General features: G+C 36.0%; 1 protein-coding gene across 1 annotated transcript in view; it reads right to left on the bottom strand.

Annotated features, from left to right (window-relative positions):
• Window positions 1-2,385: 2,385 nt before the first annotated feature.
• Window positions 2,386-23,242, bottom strand: part of LOC138934973 (uncharacterized) — a 66,677-nt gene continuing 45,820 nt past the window's right edge. Inside the window, exons 3-4 of the mRNA XM_070299163.1 lie at window positions 9,596-9,653; window positions 2,386-8,452 (exon numbers count right to left, since the gene is read on the bottom strand). Coding sequence (XP_070155264.1) covers window positions 8,313-8,452; window positions 9,596-9,653 — 198 coding nt within the window. The 3' untranslated portion in view covers window positions 2,386-8,312. The remainder of the gene's footprint in view (window positions 8,453-9,595; window positions 9,654-23,242) is intronic.

A 23,242-nucleotide genomic window follows, 5' to 3' on the forward strand; every position in this document is an offset into this window, starting at 1 on the left:
TATTTTGAAAGCATCCAGTTCTGAAACTTTATTAATTTTCAAAGAGGGAAAGGATAATGCTATTGCACGTAAAAGGACGTATTGAATTTTGACGGAAGTTTTGAACTTATAATACCTTCAAGAGAAACGATCTGTGGATGCAAATTTTTAATTTCGCAGGTTCTAAGAGATTTTAAGCTTTACACGAGATCGAAAAATATCACTTTATAAAGCTTGACTTGTTAATAGCGCATTACGAAATTGATACGAAAGGGACGCAAGGCGTATACGCTTAAACGATCTTTGGCAGGAATCTCCAATTTAAATGTAATCTTTAGGACGTATTTAGTATGCACGTCGATTGTGAAAGTGAAACGCTTACTTTAAATACGTTTTCACGAGCGGCCCTGATCAAAACGGGAGAGGGAGAAGGAGAAAGAAAATGACGAAAATGATGTTTCTCACCTCTCTCGCAATAAAGTTTTTAATTAACAAATTTGCATTTGATCTACGACCACGGAAGCAAGTTTTTAATAAGTGTACGACAAGGACGAGACTCAACGAAGATCGCTCGTTCTCGTTTGCTATTTTTTTAAAGCAATATAATATATTTTCTTTTTATTTCATTTTTTTTTTCACCTTTTGCTCTTCCTTTGCATCAGAGGTTTTTGAGCGATAACTTCTTAAAGAAGCATTTTTCGACCCAGGTTTATAGGAAATTTTTTGTTCAGATCTCAAAGTCTGGCTGGAACGTTCGGAGCCACCCTGTATATATAGAGTATTAATTTTAATTCGACTTAATTTAATCAATTTTAATGAGAAAAACGAAATTTCCGCAAAATACAATTATGTAATCGCTATAATATTCGCGATCTCCATTTTTTGATCATGGAACACGACCTAGGTCAAACTTTTGCACTCTTCGAGAAAATGATTAATTCATCGCGGAAATCGATGGGGTCGAGATTGAGACTTATCCCCCTTTCCCTTCGCCTTCCAAAGTAATTCTTAGCGTGTCAGAGAGGTAAGTGTGCTTGACTAAGATGTCGATTAATCTCGGTTAGGTCTTCGTGGCATAACAGATACGCGATGAGCCAGCAGAGACCGCTTGAGATGAGGTTTCGCGTTCATGCGTGAATAGAATTAGAATCATGATAAAAGAGATGGAGGTTTAGCTTTTTGATCTGTTATAATGATTGTTAAAGTTTTTTCTATCCGACAGATTTTTGGAAAAAAATTGGAAATATTTATATTTGCTTTATATATCTCAAAAAAAAAAAAAAAAAAAAAAAAAAAAAAAAAAAAAAAAAAAATATATATATATATATAATATTGTATATATATATTATATATATTTATTATATATTATATTAATAATTTTATATATTATATTTTAAAATGACTTACCTTCGAGTAGGCGTTTCTCTTCGCTTCGTTGCCAATTGTTAACGACACTTATTAAAGAATCGGTACGCTCTGTGAAATCGTTCATGACAACAGAGCGTACAAATTCTAAAATAAATAACGTAACACTCTGCTCGTGGATCTCCAATGAAAGTAATCTCGTTACTGTGGACCCATCGAGAAAGATATTCCGCAAATTCTAGCAGAAAAGAATTATTGCGATCGCCGATAAGTAAATTTTAAGAATTTTCCTCGCCTTCGAGTTGCATTTAGAATATCTATTAAATGTATTAAAAAAAGGAAAATTTTCTCGATATAGAGCAGGATATTTCAAAAGTCGACAACGAATCTTTTTTCGGAAAAGGGAAGATAACAATTTTTTTCTAGCTAATATAATACAAGAGCGGGAAGCTATTTCGAACTTGTATGAGCATTGTCATGTATATTCCGTCTATTGTTGCGCAAACAAGTGTAACCTTCTCCGACTCTCGGATGTCTGAACGTGACCCTCTTTCTCCCCTTCTCGCGGTAGGGGAGCCCGTAATCGTGAATAAATCGCGTCGATGCGTCGTTTCACGAGTGGACGATCAATCACGACCGGGCGACATATCGCGCTTTCGTTCAACTTTGCCGTGCTTGAAAAATGTAACGCGACGTCAATCGTAAATAATCGTCGCCATCGTGGAAATACGTCGTGGCATATGGTAATCCCCGTATGTTAACAACGTGTGCAACTTACATTCGGCATTTCGGGAGTCGAGAGTCAAATGGAAATGCGCCGATGCTCACCTCTCGCGACTGCGAATGATGGAAGTTGATCGGCGCGAATGGATATTCAAGTCGAATGACGTGCCTTGAATTAATTATCGAGTGTCACATCGTTATTCGTGGAAAAGAACATCGAGTATCGCGCGTATTTTGGGGTAATATATATATATATATATATATATATATATATATATATATATATATATGTATATATATAGTTTTTATTATTGCGTCTGTGTGTGTCTAATATAAATATACAACTCGTCATACATATGATTCTGCTTAACTGAATAATATAATGTATAATGTAATGTAATATGACATAGTTTCTCATATAATATAATATCATATAATATATATAACATATGCATATTTGTTATGTATGTGTATATTATATATATATATATATATATATATATAATATATACAACTCTAATAAAATTATCGCGCAGAGAGATCACTCGGCTCAATAGTCGTCATTAGTTACAGCTTTACAGGTTCGTATCATTTCGTGATATTTTCTTTTCGATATCGTCGATAAAATTGACAGAATCGTTCCGCTTATAATGAAATGAATCTTGATTGAAGCAACAACATTTTTTTTATCAATACGGTATCAATGTAAATATTTTGATAATGTGAACGCAATTTATATTACAAAAGTATTCGTCTCTTATAGAAATTGATTGTGGTTAGCGATCGAAAGGCCGAGTGATCCGATAGAGCGATATCCTCGCACGATCTTATTGCAGGCAGAAGCTGATAGAGCTTGCAACGATGAAGAATTATTATCGAGCGTTCCTTTCGAGCGATATATAGTAAAATCTTAAAGTACTAAGAAATTATCTATGAAATCTCTGTTATCGTGTAAATGTCCGTGATGTTTCTGTGCGTCCTGTCAGCGCGTCTGTGTAACTTTTCTCTCTTTCGTTTCTATCTCTGTGTAATTTTAGAGCGAGATGATTCGAGGTATTCAAAATACGAGAAATTACCTTGGGAAAGAAATGATTTTGGCAAGTGACTCAGCCAATTTCTCAATTAATTTGCGTTTATGCACATATTTTTCTTGCGAGACAGGCTCCCGCGTCCCGGGATTTTAATTAAAATCGCAAACGATAATTAAGGAATCGCGTACAGATTACGAAAAAAGAATTCGGCTGCACGTTTTACAAAATAGTATATCGCTTGTCGCAAAGTCAAAGAAGATCGTAGCGAGCAATCGATTCGGAGAATTCTAAGAATATCGTAGAGAAGTAATTGTTAGGGGGCGGATTCGCAGGTGATATATAGTGCGATCGATTTGGATATTCCTAGTTTATAAAAGTATTTTGGACGAGCATGGCGTTTTAAGTCAAAACGTATCGGCGTTTAATCCGCGACAAACAGATGCTCGATCAGCAGCTAATAAATTGAATTGAACTGACTCAAGATAAAAACTCCAAGATGTAATCAAAGCGACGCGCACCTTTTTTTAATAGCGATTCCCGCATGATACGCGTGATTTTGCGGTGGAGAGGAGGGGGAAGGGGATGATTATCGATTCTGTGCACTTAATTATACTAAGTCGATGCGAGTCGGCGCTCCATCGACGATTAATTCCGGGCTACAGCTCCGTAATCGCACCTCTAACAATAACAATCGACGTTTAGATTGGCCGACGTTCGATAGATGGGAAATAGCTTTAACGTTATATCCTAAATTCATGCTAACTTTAGATAAATCTGTTCCTAAATTGCGAGAACAGAATTAGTTAGTTGTTTCGTCCCCGAGCAACACGAAGATCCAAAAGACGTGGATCGAGATGCGGCGGCTCGACAATTTGAAAGTACGATCCCTCGAATAGCGAATAAGATTATTCATTATTCATTGTATGTGTGTGTGTGTGTGTGTGTGCGAATAAAAATATTTAATATTCGTTTGCGCGACGAACAATGATTATTCATTATTCGTTACTCGTTTCACAATCGCGAGATTTTTTTATTTTAATATTCCGAGTATTTTGCGTTTCCATTTCTCTGCTTGAGAGAGAAATGTCTTTCAGATGTTCGTGTCATCGGCGACGTATCGTTGGACGCTTCTCCCGCGAATAAACGACAGATTATCCGCTACTCGTATTAATATCCGTCCTCGCTGCTTATCGCTAAGATGAATCTCGCTACATTTTAGGAATTTTCTTTTAGTTTCTTGTGCCTACCTGCTCGCATGATCCAATATACGCTGATGTACCGAGTGACGCAAGAGGGACTGAACGGAGATCCCTTCTTCGTTACGTCTGATGGATAGAACGAAAAAGGCCTAAACTCGTATTACATACAGAGTAACATGGAATGTTATTAGTTTTGAAAGAAATTGAAAAAATTAGAAGAGAGAACTCAATGATTAGTTGGAAATAAATCTCGAATTAATTAATGGACTTTTGAAACACGAAATATACGAGGACACCATCGTGTCCTTTCGCGCCACTCGGTGTTATAGATTATCCGCGCTTTCTTTAATTACAATTTATAAGGCTACTTAAAGCGGTTATACATAATAATCGACAACTCCACTTGTGCTCACAATTTGCCTAATCGTTCGTAACTATGTACTATAATGTATGCTCGGTGTGATGCACAGTATTTCATAATAATGGTAATTATAGTAGCGATAGTAGTAATAGTAGTAGTAGTAATAATAATAATAATAATAATAATGATAATAATAATAATAACATCATTATTGTTATCCTTACTGTGCTTCTCTCTGTTAAACGTTATCTGTATGTAAGTTAACCACGTTATTAATTTATTTTTAATCCACTTCTGGGTTCTTTCTCTCTTTCTTTTTTTTAAGTGTCTTACGGCTAGGAGGTGTCGAGCGATAGAAGCAACAATTTCCGTTTGTATTGTTGCTGCCTACGATTGTGTTGTTGCGTGTATCCCAGCTCGATCAGAATGTTCGCAAAATCTTTAATTACGCGTATCGTTGACAACGATTATGGTCCAATATATCGATACCGTCTTTCGCGCGGAAAACGTCGTATAGTTTCCTTCCGTTCGATGCTTTCTCTTCGTCTCTCTCACTCTCTCTCTCTTTCTCTTTCTCTTATCACGAATTGTCACAAGCGTCTTTGAGTTGTCTAAAAAAAAATAGGATATGTCAGGACATCGTCGATCCGTGTCGTTTTTATGTTAAATTGATTCATGATCTCAAAATTTTGATGAAGATATTTCAATCTCGTGGGGGATATTCTCAATTCTATCGTAAAGAGAAAAAAAAAATAAGCAAAACTGAGATACTTATGTGCGAAAAGAATTATTTGCTATTTGTCATCAAATGACAAAACAACTCTTTGTTTTATGAATATAATATAAAAAAACCAAGTAATTCTTTTGTTACACAGACGTCAAAGAATAAATCGCGTGCTGGAAAAAAAAAGAGAATGAATTGCTGAGATACTTGTTTTATCAGACAAGTCCAAGATTAGACTTAATGCGCATTTTCTCTGTAGATAACACATCCATTTTTTTGATCTATCATGCATAATAAATCGTTTTTCGTATTTTTAGATTTTTATAGTGTCTCTCTTCCTCGCGTCCGAGAAATATTTCTTGATTTACACAAAATCGCGTAAAACTACGGACGTTTGCGAGCAAACGAGTTTGAAATTTCTCTCACTGCGTGCTTTCTTCTTTTGAGATAACAAAGTTTATCTTTTGAACAGTAATCGGCTTTGCAAGGCTAATGGAAAAAAATGGGGTCGCGAAAGGTCAAATCCTTTTTATCATGGCGTTTTCCCATAATAGAAGAGGCTTCGCATAGATATACCATCATGTACAATCGATAACATCGCCTCGGCGTCAAAAAGGATTATCAGGGATTAACCGTTTTTAAAAGATGCCCATGAAAAAGCAATGTTCCCAAACGATATTGACATCCTGACACCTTCGGGCATAAATAACCTATTAAAACATATCACGGTAACTTTAGTTGTCCCAGCTCTTTTCACGTGTGTCATGTTTTTAAAGCGCAGTGCGCGCTTTATTCTTGAAAAATTTTCAATATTTTAAAAGCGTATGAAAAATTTTAAAAATTAAAAAGTTATAAACTTCATTTTAAAAAAAATTGTTTAATATGGATGAGATCATTTTTTTTTTCTGTTAGATTATTTGCATTTTAGTTTGAAGGTGTGTATCTCTTGGGCATTTTAATCTTTTTAAGCAGGCCAGGTGTTGGGTATTGTTGTCAACGTGATTTTTCCATGAAAAGAATTTCAAAGAATCACCCGAGCTTCAAAATGGATTTATAATGTGAAATATCACATTGAGATATTCTCGCACGGATGTGACTTAGAAAAGCGCAGTATCTATAATGAAAGAGGAGCGCATGATGCGTCGAAATATTTATAAAACTCGAACACATCGCGTGACGTTCGTCTAAAATATTGATAAATCGGCTCCTATACTCCTCGATCGTCCCTTTTCCGGTCCGCCAACCCGATGTTATTAAACTCGCGTGTACGAGGCCGAAGGGGTGGATGGAAGAAGCGTCGATAAAACGCCCGACGAAAAATGGGATGCCAAAACTTTTTGAATAAATTCAATCCGAAGACCACCCTCGACAGAAAGCTGATCGGCGAGAATTCGAAGAATAAAAAATCGTGATGCGGAGAACGATACATATATAGAATGTCTTCGTGCTTCCCGCACTTTCATCCGTATTTTTCTTGCCGTTTAGAGCAGAGAAATTATAAAAAATTATTTTTTTTTAAATATATATTTTTTATATTTCAAACAAGATTTTGAAATATAAGTCTCTTATTTAAAAATTTAATTATTCGAGCAGTTTTGAATGATCGACCGATTAATTCGGATGATTCGAGAAAACTATCTTGCTTAAAAAAAAAATCGAAAAAATGATGAAACAATGCAAAAAGAAACAGATCAAATGCACGTTTACAAAATTGGATCGCACGAAAGCGGATAAGCGCGATAAAATGATGATTATTCTCTTTATCGCTCTTAAATCGCGAGAGTTAAATATCATTATTATTATTCCGATTATTTATTTTTGACGAATCGTTGTACGCAGCCCATCTTTTCTTTTGGGATTCTCTTTTATCGAAATATTTTTCAGAAAGCTCCGTATTTCGTGATTTTCATTTAGAAAAGAAGCTAATATGTGATAAAATAGAGAAAGTATCGTTATTCGGATTTGTATTTGATAAGGATGCCGTGCGAAAATGCAATCTTAATTCGAGCGAGAACAAACATTCGCGAAAAAAAGCGGAAATATGTAAATTTATTTGTAGATATATAAGAATAATATTTGCAAATAATCACGATGCTATATTTATTATTTATAATTTTCTACGGTTTTTAAATACTATCTATATAAAAATTTTCTTAAAAAATTAAATTTTAAAATAGAATACTTATATATATATATATTTTTTACATTGTGAATTTTCGATATCTTACAGTATTCTAATTTCGATGTAAAAAAAAAAACATCCTGGAGAGAAAGAGTTTTGAAGTGCAATGTGTAACAAAAATCGAGATGTTTAAAGAGTGAATATTTGAGTACCATATCCGCATAATATGAATAATAAATGTAAAGTTTTTATGAGACATCAACTTTACGAAATATTCTACTAGCGTTTTATCAAAATAAAAATAGAAAAAAAATCGATTATTTCATTAAAATAAAATTCGATCATTCTGTGAGTCGATAAAAGCAACAGGTGAACGAGGCTTATTTCTAATTGATAACTGTTGTGCAAATCTCGTCAAATCAGCGGAATTTTTTTTAAACGTCACTGGCATGCATTACTCACTTTGACTAGACTACAACTGAACTTTAACTTAGTATGCGTCGAATGATATCGGAAAGAAGAAAGCACACATTGATACTATAGAGAGATCTCGGAGAGTGCTCGGTAAAATAAATAACGGAACATATTCTGATTTTTTGTCGAGAAGATCCAAGGATCAGAAAGGACGACTATCGACGTCTTCGCGAGATTCGCTATCTCGTAGGAAGCCTCGATCGTTTGGCGCAAACGTTTGAGACGCAAAGTGCAATTCTCAACACCCCTCAACCCCCGGTGCAAGTTTGTGTGATTGAAGGACCTATTGTGGCTCCATGTGACGCTCGGATCCTCTATCTTGCGGGACGACGTATTAGCCACGGAGGCTTCGGCACACCAGGAGGACCGCAAGCGAAATCGCCAGGACCAAGTACGCGCTGCTCGACGATGTCAACGACGGCGCGGAATTGCAGCCGTCCTGTTGGCAGCAGTACGTTCTTGTGCTCCAGGCCTCTGAAACAGCCGAGTCGTTGTCATTCGACAATTTAATTCGCCGATCTGAGATCTCGGTGCGGTGCGCATCGAAATATTATTTTAAACCTTTTTTTTTTATTTTAGTATTTTACGCATACGATTACAAAATTGTGTGGAAAAGAAAAGATAATTCGAGGATACAGAAGCTGCAACCTGAAAGCTTGAAAGTAGCTAAAGAATTCTAGAAATATAGATTTTAATAAGATACAAGAGACTCGCGATATATTTTTAATTCTCTTTTTTCTCCTCTCTGGTTTCAAACGCTTTTATGAAACTTTTCATACATTTTATCAAATTTCGTGAGTAACTATATCTGATGACACGTTATAACGAATAATATATATATATATAAACTCTGATAACAAACAATAATTATTTTTAAGACAATCATAAACCCAAAATTCAGCTAAAAATCCTTTTAATAAAAAGACCACGAGGAAAAAAAGCGAACAAAGATTAATCGCGGCGCTTCCGTTTCAAGATGTGACAAAAAAAAATCAGGAGAAAAAGAGAAAGGAGATATACAGGCACCGTCGAAAGTCTGTAAAATACGGCGGAAAAATACGAGGAAAGAAAAAGTATAAGGCCTTCATCCATAGCGAAACAATAAAACGACGGGACCCGATAACACAGTTCGCCCGTGGGACCTTTAGCGATTCGCACGCTTTCATTCTCTCTCTTTCTCTTTCTCTCCTCTCCTTTCTCGAGAGTGAAGACGGATGAAGAAAAGGAGCGCGATGCGGGCGTAAATCCGAAATCGATGACGTTGCTCGGTTCGAGGAAGAGGAATTCAACGGTATCAAATCCGGTGTCGCGACGTCGGCGTCCACTGCCTTTCGGATAACAAACGCCGACCCAAAGCAACCGATAACACGCGGTTTCACAAATTTTTTAGGACCCGCCGTTTTATCCCCTGTAAATTTCGCAGAAACAACCGGCCCGATGGCCATTAGCGGCCACCCGGTGTCGAGGAATTTACGAGGGTGGATTTAGCGCGATCCCGAAACAGTTTCGTGAAGATAGATTGTAACGCGGGCGTGTTGTTTTTCTTTCTTTTTCTTTTTCACGATTGCAAAATAAGTGAATTTATTTCGCGGATGGAGGGGAAAGCTTGGCACTCACCTTTCTCCACGCACTGACTCACGCAGTCCCGCACCGTCGATCCTTCGCTGACATATTTCTGAAAAACAGAGGAAACAGAAAAGTCGTTAATGTGGCTGTAATGTACGACATATAGCGGCGAGTAATGATCAATGACGTCGTGTGCCATTTGCGATTCTTCTCTCGCGACGACCGGAATATTTTATCCGGCGGCGAAATGACACATGCGTCGCTCACACATATAGCCAATAAATCTGCGCCCGTTATCGAAGTGAGAATTACGGCAAATGTTTCATCTGTCAATATTGTTTTGCGCAATTTCCAACGTGTCTCGGATCCGGGCAAAAAAAAGAAAAAAAAGAAACGTCATACGATTTTATACGAAGAAAAATTTTTATACGAAGAATGAAATATGACGTATGTACACTTGTCCGTGTAGAAGTTTGTCTGTAAAACTGAGAAAGTGCGATCATCGCACGTATGTCATTTTTTTTTCTTTTTTCTTTTTAAGGGCCCAGTGTGTCTACTCTAGCAGTATGAAGAGTTTCAGGAATTTTTGTTGAGGAATATTAGAAATTGATCTTTCTGGTATTTCATATATTTTTTTATCGATGCTCTAATATTCTTCGAAAAAATTTCTAAAAATCATCTATGTTTCATTTTGCTAGAATAGATCGGCTCTTAAATGAAATGTATATATCGTGTGCACAAGGACAAATTGCGGATGCAATTTCGGAGATTCCTGTACCCGTTCTCATTGAAAATCCTCTCCGATTTCGATCGTCGAGTGGTCGCGCATAAGCCGAGGTCGCCGGACGATCAGAAACGACAAGTATGATACGATCCTTTAGCAGAGTCTGATTGGTCAAACGGGAAGTCTCCCTCGAAACCGACTACGTCATGTACTCGGCATGATCGATACTCGACGATTATAACGCCCCGAGGACGTCGTACATATTAAACCCTCCAATTCTGCTCTCTCTCTCTCTCTCTCTCTTTCTATCTATCTCATATATCGGTCCTGCTTCTCTCCAGTTATTAAACTCCCTTTGCGGACCAAGAATTTCCGCGTCGACGATACACTCTTGCTATTGAACCTTTCGAGTACGACCGTCAAATGATATGAGAATGCAAACGTTGCGTGAAATTCTCGTAAAGCAAAAAGCAAGGAATAATCCATGAAGTGAAATCTTTCAGCGAAAAAGAATTGCGAAGGAACTTTATTCCGCAATAACTTCAACGAGGAATTTTGCATTGCAGAGTTATCGATATCGAGTTTGACGGATATTCTAAAAAAAAAAAAAAAAAAAAAGGAGAGAAACGTGGCTATTTGCATAGTCATGACGAAATAATGAGTAACTGATAAACATGCGTTGAATTTATAAATACACGAGCTAAAGTTGCGAAGCGACTGTGTTTATTCGCAAGCGATTTAATCACGGCAATCGTCGCGGAGCGCGTCAAAATTGTTTCACGATTCCGCTTGTTTCGAGTAAACGAAGGCGGCACGCAAATAAAGCGCGATTCGTCATCGATGATTTTTCGTCTCGCGGGATTCGGTAAACTGCTCTCCCGAAAATCTCCATAGTCAGCGTAGAATTAATTTAGCCCTCGACCGGCCTGATGAGCTCGCTTCATATAAGTGATATATGCACTATTCTCCACAGGCGAATTTATTCCCGAACATTTTATCTAATGATTCTCTTTGCCCTCAGCTGAGGGCTTTCACAATCCGTAATTAAGCTAAAGAAATATGAAGTAAAAAGTATATATAAAAACTATTTTTTTATATTTCTTTAATAAAAAGGAAACTTATATTTGTTTGAGAATTATGACGGTCTCAATTCGAGTGCTTAATCGCTGGCATCATGCTAAGTGAATCAGATAAAAAATGATTCAGTTTTAAATTGTAAATGTATAATTGTAAAATGTGTGTTTTCTGCAAATTATTATTTGTTCAGGAATGCGCGCCTGTATGGCTCACCAAATGAAATTTGCGGCATAAATTCGTCACCGCGGCGAAAAAATTGTCCCCGTTTTTCCTCTCTTGTGAATATTTAATCTGGAGACGCAAGTGGAAAAGGGGGCAGGGAAATAAAGAGAGAGAGAATGAGAGAGAGATAAAAAGCAACGGTGAAAAAATATGTGCTAAACTACTGCGGAGGGTAGCGAGTCGAAAGACGAAACATCGTTATTGCATAAGAAAAATTCGCGAGTGCCATCTTGATCGTTTTTTTTCTTATGCATGAAGATAAATATATCCCATGGACGGATTAACCACGCACGATGTCAGTTTACTGCATTTTTTATGTTTGCGCAATAAGTTTTATCAAGCCGCAAGTTTTCCGCACGGATTGCTCGGCTTCCTGTACGATAGCGAAAGATATGTCGGGATTACCGATTCTAAGAAAGAGGTCATCGATCTTATTCATTAAAAATAATAGCACATCCTGTGTTTGAAGGATGAACAGAAATATAGACTAAATTCCTAAATAATTCATAAATACCACTTTAAATTCGCTTTAAATTTCCTCCAAAGTGCGCTTGCCAAATTATAGATTTAAATCTTTCCTCCTAAACTTTAATTTCATATCAGAGTTATTAAATTTGATAGAGAGAGAGAGAGAGAGAGGGCATGATCAGAAAAAGATCCGAGTGTTAATTATTCGCCAGTGTCAGCAGTGGATAATAATTGGCGCGAACGCTTGGGAAACAGCTGAGCCCCGACAACAAAGTGCGCTTGATGTCAAGAGTGCAGCTGATTCCATAACTTATTGATAACTTTTTATCCTTTTTTTTATTCCGCATACGTCGGCAAAAAAAAACTATCCTCTTCCGACAAGAGAGGCGAGAAGCAGTGTTTTCTTATCGCACTGTCCCTTATCGTTTTTACCTTTAAGTGCTTTTTGAAAGACGATCGCGCCTCCGAGAGTTACCGCTTAAAACCGGAAATTGAGAGCTGGTAATCGCGACGGCGATACGTATTGAAACGAGGACAATGTAGTTGGAGGAGGAAAAAAATAGTCGTGGGAATATCCGGTGTTGGAAAATAGAGAACTGTTTTCCTGCTTATCTCGCACTTACCACGCGAATACGAGCCAATGCGTAGATAACGTTAAAAAAACGCGAGACATCGTTTGACAGAATGAAAGAATTCAACGAGGACAAGAATTGAATTTCTCGAAAACATCTACACCATACCACGCGATTTGCGATTAAATTTCTATTTCAGGAAAAAAAATGTAGGATGAAAAATATTAAAGAGAATAGAGTTATATAATGGATTAGAATTAAGAAAAATTTCGGAAAAGATGGTCAAGATAAACCGGGACTCTCTCTCGAATTTTTAAAATATTAGACACAATTATTTATAATTTTATTAAAACTTTTAGCCTACATTTTTTTTTCCTCCTTTGAAGATTGTTAGATATGATTCTCAAAGCATGGTTTGCTTTTTTTATATCATGGAGATCGAATTAAAGAAGAAATATTAAGGAAAAAAATACATCTAACTCTGTGCTTTTTATTCTTTATCTTCATACTGATAAAATTTAAATCAGTTTGTAAATAAAGAATAAAACTCTCTTGGCAGATATTGAAATATAGGATTCGAATATACATTTGTTTTTCATTTTAGGAAAAACAGTGCATTTCCCCCCCACCCATCTCCCCTCCAAAAAAAAAAAATTATTCTATATAATAAAACTTTCATACGCCTTTTTCCCGGGCACGAGAGACTCTGAATCATATATAGAGTGGGATTCAGAGAAGTGTACATACATACGCGCTGATTTTTGCAATGTACACCGCGAAGTGCATTCGTTGCATTTTCCGTTGGTTGGTCGAGAGTTGGGTGAGAGAGGAGGAGGAGGCAGGACGAGGGGGTGAATCGACGATGCGGATACGTCGCACCACCTCCTGCGAGAGTTTCGCTTATCCGAAAAGTGCAACAGAATAACAGACGAGGCTAACGACACGCGACATGAGTGCGAACTACTTCGTTGATTGTGGGTGGAAGGATGTCGCCGTCGTTGAAAATTTACTTATATGCGATAAAGCGATAAGTAGCGGCGCGCTTACGCCTCCGGATAACGAGCTTAAGTGCTCGTGCTTAGCTGCTGCGAATTTATCGATCTCATTGACCCCCAACTGTCGCGCATCGGGCAACGCGTTATCATCGCCCGTTTTATCGTCACGCCTGTTTAGCGAAATAACGGTAAAATGTGTTCTACGTAATTAAATTTATATTATTCATATTCCCTCGAATGTTTGCCCAACGCTTTAATTGCCTTCGCGTCGATCGATTCGTTTCTTTAAGCGTGATGTCAATATTAATAAACATCGAGTTTTATTCATTATTAATTATAATTTTATTCATTAATTATAAATTTATTCATTTTTTCGAGCGAAATCTCTAATAAACGCTTCGTTCAGAATAATGGATCGGATTTACACGGTGAAATACATATAATTTTTTGACCTCTGTAAGCTTTTATATCGTTGTTGTAAAAATTTATCTATTTTATTCCGAATGCGCCAAAATGTCCCTAAAATATACAGATAAAGGGATTAATTTTACATTTCTCTCGCAACGCGTGTCATTGTGCGCGCCGGTATTCGCTTTAGGAAAATTAATTTTAATTTGTACGATATATCAAATTTTCTTCCGCAATGACATTTCGATGTATGTAGTCGAAGTAAAAAGAGATGCATCGCGAGACGTGATCTACTTTTGGAAGCTATTCGTTAGAAAATCACTTAATGACGCGTTCGTATCGTAATAATATAACATTGTTATCCCATATCACCGCGGATATTGCGTTCTTTCTTCCGGATTAGTACGGGGAATTACGGAGCACAATTCACAATAATAAATTATATTCAGTTACGCTACGCGTTATATGACTCTGGCAAGAGACTGATGATACCGCAAACGGAGCACTTCCTTCACCTCCAGCCATATCAGAACGATAAAGATGGTTTATCATCATCGTTATTATTATTGCATCGTCGCCATCCTGCGATGATATAAACGATGAGTTACGACGGCCGTTGTGATCCGTAATTATCGTGCAAGCGATCGAAGCCCAATGTGTTAAAATTTCGCATGTACAAAATAATGGACGGAGAAAAAAAATATTGCAAAGACAATGGAATTTAATCTAGCTATCGATCTCTCATTGTGAAATTCGAGTACAAAGAAAAAAATAATAATTTTTCTAATGAAACAATAGACCGATTTGGACAAAGACAGAACATTTTCTTTAACGTTTTGCAAAGATGTATAATTTTATGTAATTATATCATTGATTTAAATTAATTTAACGGAATTGAATTTATTTTTAAAAGATCGCGAACGTTTAGAAGCGGCAGAATAATGATGGAAGATTATAATAAAACGTCATGCATCTCGAGTTAATAATCGGAGAGGGAGCAGAAATCGAGAATAGAATTATCTAGACGAAAGACGTGATAGGAGTTTAAGACAAGCTTGGCAGATATCTAGACGACGGAAGTCCGTGATGTTGAAACTGCTTAAGTAGTTTAGTTGCGCTGAAACCTTCATATATTGTACGATATACAGCGAACTCGACGGATCCCTTCTACTTGTCACACGGATTATGTTAATATAATAGTATTAAGATGTACGTTTCTCATTTTATATAAAATTTACAATTTTATATAAAATTATACAGTCAAACATAATAGATTTATTAATTTCCGCGTAAACTTGTGATTAAGTATCCGATTCTTGAGGACGGAGAAGAATTGTGTAACAATACGGTCCGTTTAGTAAGTGCCTTTGCATATTTCTCGAAGCGTCCATTGTTTTCAGATTTGATAATAAAAAAAAAGAATAAACTTGAAGAAACGAATGTAAACAATTGTTTCGATGCAAATGGTGGAAAGGGAAACATCTACTTTTATTTGACATGCAAAAGTGCGCGGGGAGGTGATTTTATCAATACGATGAGTATAACTATCGCATCGCAAATAAGACAATGTGTCTCTAATAAAAACTATAAACTTGCAGGATACAAATCCTGAAACTCTATCTTGCAAGAATATTATTATTATTATTATTATTTATTTTTTTTTTTAAATTAGACACGTTCGCGAATTTATAATTTATACACTGTATATTAATTATCGATTAATTTGTCCTTTTATAATAGGGAAAATTTTACTTGGAAAAGAAAGGTTATCATTCTCTTATGAAATTCTAAAAAGAACCGTTACTTTTGTTTCGACCGATTTAAAACCAGTACCGAACGAAAATGAATCCAGGTAGTTTGCGTGTCACTTTTTTTTACGCTTCACGAATCGTTCTGCATCCCTGTCGGCCGCGGCCGTCCATCAAACATCACTTGTGAATAAATCGCGCGGAGCGTTAACGATGAGACTAACTAACGGATGGAGAAAAAAGAAGTGGATAAATAAAAGCAATCGGTGCACGTATGACCTGATGGATAACGAGACGGCACTCTCGAAAACTCGTTCGGACGGGTGGAAAAAAAAAAGCGCGTCGAGCGTCGGTGGCGATATCAATCTGGCAAACCCCGTTTGATCCATTTTACCTTCTCACACCCCTTTCCTCCTTTCTCTCTCTCTCTCTCTCTCTCTCTCTCTCTCTCGCTTGCCGTCGCGTTTTTTTACCGCAATGGAAGATGATGCGACCAGAATGCTCACAACTCAACGCAAATCGAGCGTCGCCCCCTCCGGGAACCGTTTATTTCGTTTTCGCGTGTGTGTCATACGCCATAAAGTAGGAAGAAGTACGCTCGACGGTGAATACTCGGCTAAATGCCCGGCGTTCAGCGATTCGTCATTGCGTTTTGTTTTTTGGAGCATGCTTTCTCTGTCTATATCTCTTTTTTTTCGGGCCGATTTTCGCACGCTAAATCACACGTATGTATAATAGAATTGATTTTATACAATATAGGGATCGATCTCACCATCAATGATAGGCAGGCTATTGAAAATAATTATCTAAATAGTTTAGTTTGTGATTATATTTCAAATATTATTTTCTTATCGTTTCTAATATCAAGTGAATTATTATTTTACTTTAATTATTTATATTCCGATAGGAAAGAAAAATAACTAACTTGTAAATATTTTTTTAAATCTTAAATACTGTCATCTTTTTTGTCCATTTTTACTCTACATAGATTTGCGCGTTATTTTGTCGCAAAAAATATGGCATCTATGATATATGGCTCGATTAGGATCAATTAGCGTAACTAGCGTTATTTTGTGCGAACAAGATGATATTTTCCGTCACATAACTCACCGTGACTTGTCGCAATATGAGAACTTTGGGAACGATAACGCGATGTTAATGTCAAGATGAGTTTGTGACATTAACGCACTGGCCTTCCCACGTGGAAATGGGATAATGAAGTGTTATAATACCCGACGAGATGCGCTTCAGTATTTATTGTATAACAGCCAGTAACTTGGAGATTCGTTATGTTTGCCGATACAAATAATGTGTCATTGGTATAATAGCAGCGAGTCCTTAATCACGTTATTCTTTCTATCATCTTTCTTATATATCAGCTGCCTTTTCTTCGCAAGCGACGAGACGCGGGAAATTTTCTTGAGAAAAGGCCGCTAGACCGTGAAATTGCGAATTGTGACGAGAAGAAGAATAGAGGCCATTGATGACGCGTCATCATGTCGGATTATGTCGATAATATATTTAATTCTTAATTTGTTTACGGTCTCGCGAAAATATTACGTTAAAATCCATTTAACGCGTTGCGATGTCAGATGGGAGATACGAGAGCTAAAAAGAGAGAGACAGTGTGTTTCCTGCAATAATAAAATTATCGAAATTTGTTCATATATGATCTATGGGTACCGTAGTATGTATCTATCCAGATAATGACGCCAGAAACATTCGCGATACTACGTTAAGATATAATTTCTAACGATCATGCGCGACCGCGCTGATGTCTGTACTACTAGCGGTCGATCTAATCACGAGTGTTTCCACTGCGCGCCGGCTGATCGCGGGTTGACCGTTACTACTGTACGCTACTTCGCGCTGCATCGATCGCTCGGGATCGATTCTCCCTTGGCATTATTTTAAATATAACAGTTGAAATGAAAATATTTTAATTTATATAAAGTAGAAGAAAAAAGCGTGTTGTGCACGAGTCGCATAAATGGTTAAAAATTAATAAAAATTAATAAATAATAAAAATCAAAGTTATATATTAAATTTGTTTTTAAAAAATATGTTATCGTATTTCGCACATCGATATTTTATTTCTTATAAAAACTTAGATAAATTCTATAGTGGAATGTAATATATAAATAATATAATATATAAAACTTTTTCTTTATATATCGTTCGCGAGAATATACACACGGAAGCATTCTATTCAGCGACTTAAAATATCGCGGCAATAGAAAGCACGTATTGCGTTTGCCTGTATCTTAACGCGTTGCAAAGTGCGATTGAAAAAACTCAATACGGCAAAGGGGAGGCCGTGATATGCCTGGCTCTATATGATAAGCAATTTTAAATCGCGAAGCATTACGGGGATTTGCGTGCGGTGGGAGCCTCGGTAATATCGGTGCGTGCACGTTCGCGGCCGCATATCTCAAATATGTATATTCCGCAGTGCAAATGCAACGATGTTCCGCGACAAATGCGAGCATAATGCCGGAAAATGCGAGCGGGGAGGCTATGCAGTTATTCGGTTTAAATGTGTTCGGTGAAGAAATGCACGCTTTGCCTGTCATACGCATCGATATGGAAACGACCAGAAACGATTAAATCGAATTTTTCTCTCTTCGAAATATATTTGGAATATATATTTTCACGTACACACACATATGTTTTCTCGATAAAATAATGTCTTTTTCAAACTTGTGTTTCTCCATCTGCTGTAACTTTCCGTGTGCTGCTGCAAAAACAATTGATGGAAATAAATGACGTTTTGCTCCTGATTGTGAGAGACGAGAACGGCGGTGCGCGATGTGGTTTCGAGGGAAACGACTATTTTTTGATGACTAGCTCTTTTAAATTAAAAATATTGTATGAAAATTCATTTTTCATAAGGCCAATAGGTACAAATAGATAGGAAAATTATTTATTTGAAATCGATGCAATAATTAACGAATTAGCGAATTTTCATACTCTGGCATTTGTCTATCTTGGCGGAAAAAATGACGGTTAAGCTTTCCTTGGTTTCTCTCACGAATTTCTCGAGACTTGGATCCTCTCCGTTTTCGCGAAATTGACGGCAGCACTTGGCCGCCGATTTCCTCCGGGACTTCGAGTTTTATGAGCGAATGTAAATTCGCCACCCTCGAATTTTCCGCCAATGGTGCCCTATTCGAGAATGTCACTCCGCAAATTGCTGCAATTGCTCCGTACAAGAATCACGGCCACCGCTCGTGGATTATTATCTGGCATTTGAAATTTGATCTATGAATGGACTTGGTCGAAAAGTACTGTAAGAATTGCGATTAATTTAATATCCCAAATCATTAAAGATCGCTCGTAAATTCGGATGTTTCTTATCTATTTATATGCACAGGAAGATAGAAAATAATCTTTTAATTTATCGATAAAAAATATAATTTAGATATTTAGATCATTGCATCATATATATAATCGCAAAATTTCAAGGCTTATACTTGTTCATATTATTATCAATGTAAATTTATAATAATTTTCTAATTATGTATTGTGTGAAATATTATTATACGATTATAAATTGCAGGAAACCTGAAAAGTAAATTTACTTCCATAAATTTTATGGACTCTGGATATAATCGCATTTAAAAGTTAACATGACGCTGACAGACGTTTATCAAATTATTAACGTGATATAAAGGATAATTAATTAACGAGTTGCAGACGCAATTCCCGTTAAATGGATCGTCATTACAAAGTGATGATTGGCAAACGGTTTTCATTTTTGTCTATATTCCGCTTGAAAATTAGACGTCAATCGAGAGGATGATAATAAACATATAATTTCGTTATTGCATAAACAGAGAAAAAGGAGAAATGTCGTCGAAAGAAAGACAAAGGCAAATTAAAAATTTCAAAGGTCATCTTGAATGGTTAAATGAATGCCGTTCTGTCCCGTAACAAATGGAATTTCTTCTTTGTAAGCGAAAAATTGCTGTCAATATAAAAAAACGAGGGCGACTTTCGTCGCTTTCTGAACGTCTGAAGAATAACTCTAAGATAATTGCGAATAGAATTCAAGAAAGCCTGATGAGAAAATAATAGTCTCTGTTAGACTATTACAACATTTTCAGAGTAATTTGAATTTGCTTTAAACAATAATTCATCGATATATGATCGTTACAAATAATTGACACGCGTATAATGCTGACTATTAAATTTTGATGAATAGAAATTTAGAATGCTCGAAATTTCTTCGAAAACTAGCTTAGCCAGAATAAAACGAGAAATTTTCATCAGAATAAAATAAGACTGATAATATTTTACATTCTGACATAATAAACTAACATTCTTATGAAATAACAGCATCGGAAGTCTGAGCATTCTTGCACAAAAACGACATTCTCGAAATACTATCTGAAACAGCTATTAATATTGTCGTGATCCTATTAATTTCCTGCCATATCTGTTCCTCATCCTACATTAACTACATTCTTTTATGACACGCAATGTTCTCTATTTGGGAAAAAGAGGAGAGATAAACAAAGAAACGTGATGTCGAGAGTTGTGTTTTTTCGCGAACTGTCAGTTGTCGGTCTTTGACGAGACATAAAAAAATGCAATGTCTTTTGACAATAAACAATATTATATTATTATTACGAAATGTATGCTTTTAAATCAATTGGATCGACTCAGCTTTACGCCCCCTATTTCTTTTTTCGCGCTTCATATATCATGCAGGTTTTTTATTTTGGAATAGAAAGCTTTTTCCACGCTCGTCATAAACACACACACACACACACACACGCACTCGAGAAGCTATTAAATATTATTTTATTTAATTCGCGTGAGATTGTAAAGTAAGAAAGACTGGAAGCGAAATTTTGTTGAAACAGCTTTGAACTACGATCCTCTCGATATCTTTACAAACGGCTCAAGTTCGGACGCTCACTCCTCCATTTCACTTCATCTCCTTGTACCTTCTTTGGATTTACAAACTTACAACATCCTCTTTGCATTCAGTAATCTTTCGTAGAATTCATCAGCCCGCTGTATTTTACTTCATTGCATTTTAAGCTTGTTAGCAGAACAATAAGTCATTGCGTGTGGATCTTGCTATCAAAGAGTTACGAAACGCCCGGAAATTTAATTCTCTCGTTTCCTGTTAATAAACGACGCTTTATAGTTAATATCAAAACACGAAATTTTTAAAAATTGTTTCTCTGTCTTTTAAGATATCATATTTTATTCCAAAACGTCTCAATCCTTTAAATTCAATCAAACATATCAAACATTTTTTTATATTCTTTATATTTTAAATTGGCTCTCCTCCAATATGAATATAAATTTCTAAAAAATGAGAGATCTATAAATTTTTTATCTCGATATTAAAGAGCATGATTTCGTAAAATGTATTGGTTCGTATACATTTACTTTTAAATCGAGTCATCATTATTATTAGACGACTAATATATTACATGTTTGATCTTTTCGGCAAAAGAAAAGAATGTAATGTAGAGCAGAGAGCAAAGGAATAATGCGGAGCAAAAATCTTTTGAAATATCATCACGGGATACCGACTCGCATTTCGTTATATTTCATCCAGATTTGTGGTATCTAGTAACGCATCTGTGCGAATTTCCAAGTATGCTTTGACGCGACGCCAACCACGATAATTTAATATTAATTACGGCAAAATCTTTTATCGAACAGTAGCTATTATTACATATTTTCGGGTTTTATCTCGTCTCTGAAAATATTATATACGCGCGGTTATAATGTGAAATTGTAATAATTAAAATATTAAAATATTATCGTATTAAAATTAAATAATTATGATATTAATATTACGTAATTAATATATAAACAAACATCTCTATTTAATCATTCGTTTCAAATCTAATAAATAAAAAGAATCCTTCGTTTCAATGATATTGCTCACACAAACGTGATTTAATAGCGGAATCATTAGACACATAATGAATCGACTTAGCCGGATAATTAAAATCATAGGGAACAATCGCGCAAGGCAATCTCGATATCGTTGAACCGTTATAAATATTCAAACCCTTGAGTCTCTCTGGATAGGAGAGTCTAAGCCTCGGTGAGATTACATTTCGATAACACGCTTAATGCCCAACGACAGCAGCAATTATGAGCGATCGATTATATCATAAAACAGTGGCGGGCCGTGAACCAATAGTATTGTTTTACTACGCAGCCTCGCTTTGCGCTGAAGCATCGAGTAGGAAGTGTTGAACGGGGCACTCCGTTTTAATTAAATGTTTGAACAGCGGATTTGCAATCAAACTGCGGAGGAGCGTGAGTTGAATCGAATATATCCGCCGTTCCCTTTGGCCGTGCCGTCGCGATATCTCGATCGATCGCGTCACTTTCGGAGAATAGCGTTACTGTCGTTGGATTAATTTAAGTTAAATCGAAAGTGATTATTCTCCCTATATATTTGACATGCGATGAAAAACGAATGTGCGTGCGCGATTTCAATCGCCTAATCAATCTCCATTCTAATCACTCTCGTAGATTAAGGGCAAATAAGAATTATCATTAGTTTACGCTATTTTTTGCAGGTTGAAAGAAATTTATTTCTCTTTTTTTATAAATACTATTTGAATAACTATCTTGATAACTATCCGGAACGAATCGTGATGACGGGTGGGTAGACTTTATCGCCTGTTTTTCGCGACTCTGACAAACACATTATTCAGAAGACTGCTCGGGCGCGAACGTGCCCCCGTGCAATACGCAGATCTCTCGTTTTACGATACGAAACCAATATCTGATAAAGCGCGACCCCGTTGTTTAATGTACACCTACCACACCTTTTATTAGCAGCCCTTTTAGCGTAAAGTTTTTATTCCCAGGCTACGTAGTTTGCGCAAAACATGATCGCGGAAAAACATTGATTGTTTCTCCCCATCCTTACCGTTGATAATTTCGTACTCTATTTAATATCCGAGTAATATCGGATCAGAAAATCGAATAACGATAAAAAAGATTGGCTGAAATAAAATAACGCGTATACAAGGATACACAGCTTATCTTTGCATTTCTCTTAGAACGAGATATCACGATATATATATATATATATATTGAGTTTGAACGACTTGTGATTTGCAATGGAATTCAGGATAAAATGGAATTTATAATCGTGCAATTTATTTTTAGATATGTGATATTTGCAAATATGTAGTTTGAAACATATTCTGTCGTATACTTTGATATATCTTTTTCAAATAAATTTATAAATCCATAATTTTTGAAAGAAAATTCTATTTATTATAAAAACATATTTGGAGAATCAGAAAGTACATTCGTATATATTGTATATTAAAATATGCCGTCCATAATATAATAAATATGAAATTCTATCTTGAATTTTATTGCAAATTCCAGATCGTATAAAATGAGTTTTAAGCAGCACACATTATTTTACAATTCATAATACAAACTATACGTAAACAATTTACTCTGCTTCGATTCTCATCGTGAAT

The sequence above is a fragment of the Polyergus mexicanus genome, unplaced genomic scaffold, assembly GCF_030449975.1.
Source record: "Polyergus mexicanus isolate NDT 795.1 unplaced genomic scaffold, iyPolMexi1.0 SCAF_7, whole genome shotgun sequence".
Lineage (NCBI taxonomy): Eukaryota > Metazoa > Arthropoda > Insecta > Hymenoptera > Formicidae > Polyergus > Polyergus mexicanus.